This window comes from Entelurus aequoreus, linkage group LG02, assembly GCF_033978785.1.
Source record: "Entelurus aequoreus isolate RoL-2023_Sb linkage group LG02, RoL_Eaeq_v1.1, whole genome shotgun sequence".
NCBI classification, from domain to species: domain Eukaryota; kingdom Metazoa; phylum Chordata; class Actinopteri; order Syngnathiformes; family Syngnathidae; genus Entelurus; species Entelurus aequoreus.
Genome location: NC_084732.1, coordinates 11396552 through 11399051, shown reverse-complemented (window position 1 = coordinate 11399051; position 2500 = coordinate 11396552). Strand labels below are relative to the sequence as shown.

At 56.8% G+C, this 2500-nt stretch overlaps 1 protein-coding gene across 1 annotated transcript in view; it reads left to right on the top strand.

The window, feature by feature from the left end:
- Positions 1 to 2500, top strand: part of mtss1lb (MTSS I-BAR domain containing 2b) — a 100212-nt gene that overhangs the window by 78829 nt on the left and 18883 nt on the right. Inside the window, exons 7-8 of the mRNA XM_062021350.1 lie at positions 93 to 250; positions 324 to 431. Coding sequence (XP_061877334.1) covers positions 93 to 250; positions 324 to 431 — 266 coding nt within the window. The remainder of the gene's footprint in view (positions 1 to 92; positions 251 to 323; positions 432 to 2500) is intronic.

Below are 2500 nucleotides of genomic sequence, written 5' to 3'. Positions count from 1 at the left end.
GCAATCACTTCCTGTCCCGGTGCTTTCAAACAGGAAGTAGCTTGTCAATGTTAGTGGGAAAGTGTGTTAGCTAACAAGTTAGCGCTCGGCAGGACGCGGCGACGTGCAGCCTCAGTTGGACAGCGCGGTGCAGGACGTGACGGACTGCTGTCTGCTGATGGAGGAGATGGAGAAGCAGGCGGTGCGGCGCGCCCTGGTGGAGGAGCGGGGGCGCTTCTGCACCTTCACCGGCTTCCTGCAGCCCGTGGTGGTAAGCGGCGAGGGCGACGCGCTAACTTTGTCTGGCGCTAACGGGCGAGCTCATGTTTCTTTGTTTGTGTCAGAATGGAGAGATCGCCATGTTGGGGGAGATCACGCACCTCCAGGCCATCATCGACGACCTCACCGTGCTGACCTCTGACCCTCACAAACTCCCCCCCGCCAGTGAACAGGTGAGACACCTTTAGAGAAGTCTGTGTGCAGCTGACTCCATCCATCCATCCATCCATCTTCTGGGGCCGCAGGGGCAGCAGCCTAAGCAGAGAAGCCCAGACTTCCCTTACCCCAGCCACTTGGTCCAGCTCCTCCCGAGGGATCCCGAGGCGTTCCCAGGCCAGCCGGGAGACAACGTGTCCTGGGTCTTCCCCGTGGCCTCCTACCGGTCGGACGTGCCCTAAGCACCTCCCTAGGGAGGCGTTCGGGTGGCATCCTGACCAGATGCCCGAACCACCTCATCTGGCTCCTCTCCATGTGGAGGAGCAGCGGCTTTACTTTGAGCTCCTCCCGGATGACAGAGCTTCTCACCCTATCTCTAAGGGAGAGACCCACCACCCGGCAGAGGAAACTCATTTGGGCCGCTTGTACCCGTGATCTTGTCCTTTCGGTCATAACCCAAAGCTCATGACCATAGGTGAGGATGGGAACGTAGATGGAACGGTAAATTGAGAGCTTTGCCTTCCGGCTCAGCTCCTTCTTCACCACAACGGATCGATACGGCGTCCGCAATTCTGAAGACGCCGCACCGATCCGCCTGTCGATCTCACCATTCACTCTACCCTCACTCGTGAACAAGACTCCCAGGTACTTGAACTCCTCTACTTGGGGCAGGGTCTCCCCCCCAACTCGGAGATGGCATTCCACCCTTTCCCGGGCGAGAACCATGGACTCGGACTTGGAGGTGCTGATTCTCATCCCAGTCGCTTCACACTCGGCTGCGAACCAATCCATTGAGAGCTGAAGATCCTGGCCAGATGAAGCCATCAGGACCACCTTATCTGGCTCCTCTCCATGTGGAGGAGCAGCGGCTTTACTTTGAGCTCCTCCCAGCTTCTCACCCTATCTCTAAGGGAGAGACCCGACACCCGGCGGAGGAAACTCATTTGGGCCGCTTGTACCCGCGATCTTGTCCTTTCGGTCATAACCCAAAGCTCATGACCATAGGTGAGGATGGGAACGAAGATCGACCGCTAAATTGAGATCTTTGCCTTCGGGCTCAGCTCCTTCTTCACCACAACGGATCGATACGGCGTCCGCAATTTTGAAGACGCTGCACCGATCCGCCTGTCAATCTCACCATTCACTCTACCCTCACTCGTGAACAAGACTCCCAGGTACTTGAACTCCTCTACTTGAGGCAGGGTCCCCCCCCCCCCAACCTGGAGATGGCACTCCACCCTTTGAGCTCCTCCCGGATGGAAGAGCTTCTCACCCTATCTCTAAGGGAGAGACCCGCCACCTGGCGGAGGAAACTCATTTGGGCCGCTTGTACCCGTGATCTTGTCCTTTCGGTCATAACCCAAAGCTCATGACCATAGGTGAGGATGGGAACGTAGATCGAGCGGTAAATTGAGAGCTTTGCCTTCCGGCTCAGCTCCTTCTTCACCACAACGGATCGATACAGCGTCCGCATTACTGAAGACGCCGCACCAAACCGCCTGTCGATCTCACCATCCACTCTTCCCTCACTCGTGAACAAGACTCCCAGGTACTTGAACTCCTCCACCTGAGGCAGGGTCGTCCCCCCCCTCCCCCAACCTGGAGATGGCACTCCACCCTTTGAGCTCCTCCCGGATGGAAGAGCTTCTCACCCTATCTCTAAGGGAGAGACCCGCCCTCCGGCGGAGGAAACTCATTTCGGCCGCTTGTACCCGTGATCTTGTCCTTTCGGTCATAACCCAAAGCTCATGACCATAGGTGAGGATGGGAACGTAGATCGACCGCTAAATTGAGAGCTTTGCCTTCCGACTCAGCTTCTTCTTCACCACAACAGATCGATACAGCGTCCGCATTACTGAAGACGCCACACCGATCCGCCTGTCCATCTCACCATCCACTCTTCCCTCACTCGTGAACAAGACTCCCAGGTACTTAAACTCCTCCACTTGGGGCAAGATCTCCTCCCCAACCCGGAGATGGCACTCCACCCTTTTTTGGAGGTGCTGTCTCTCATCCCAGCTGACTTACACACATTCATCTGGAGATTTGCTGGCAACTTTGGAGAGCAGCAAGGGAATCGTGTTTG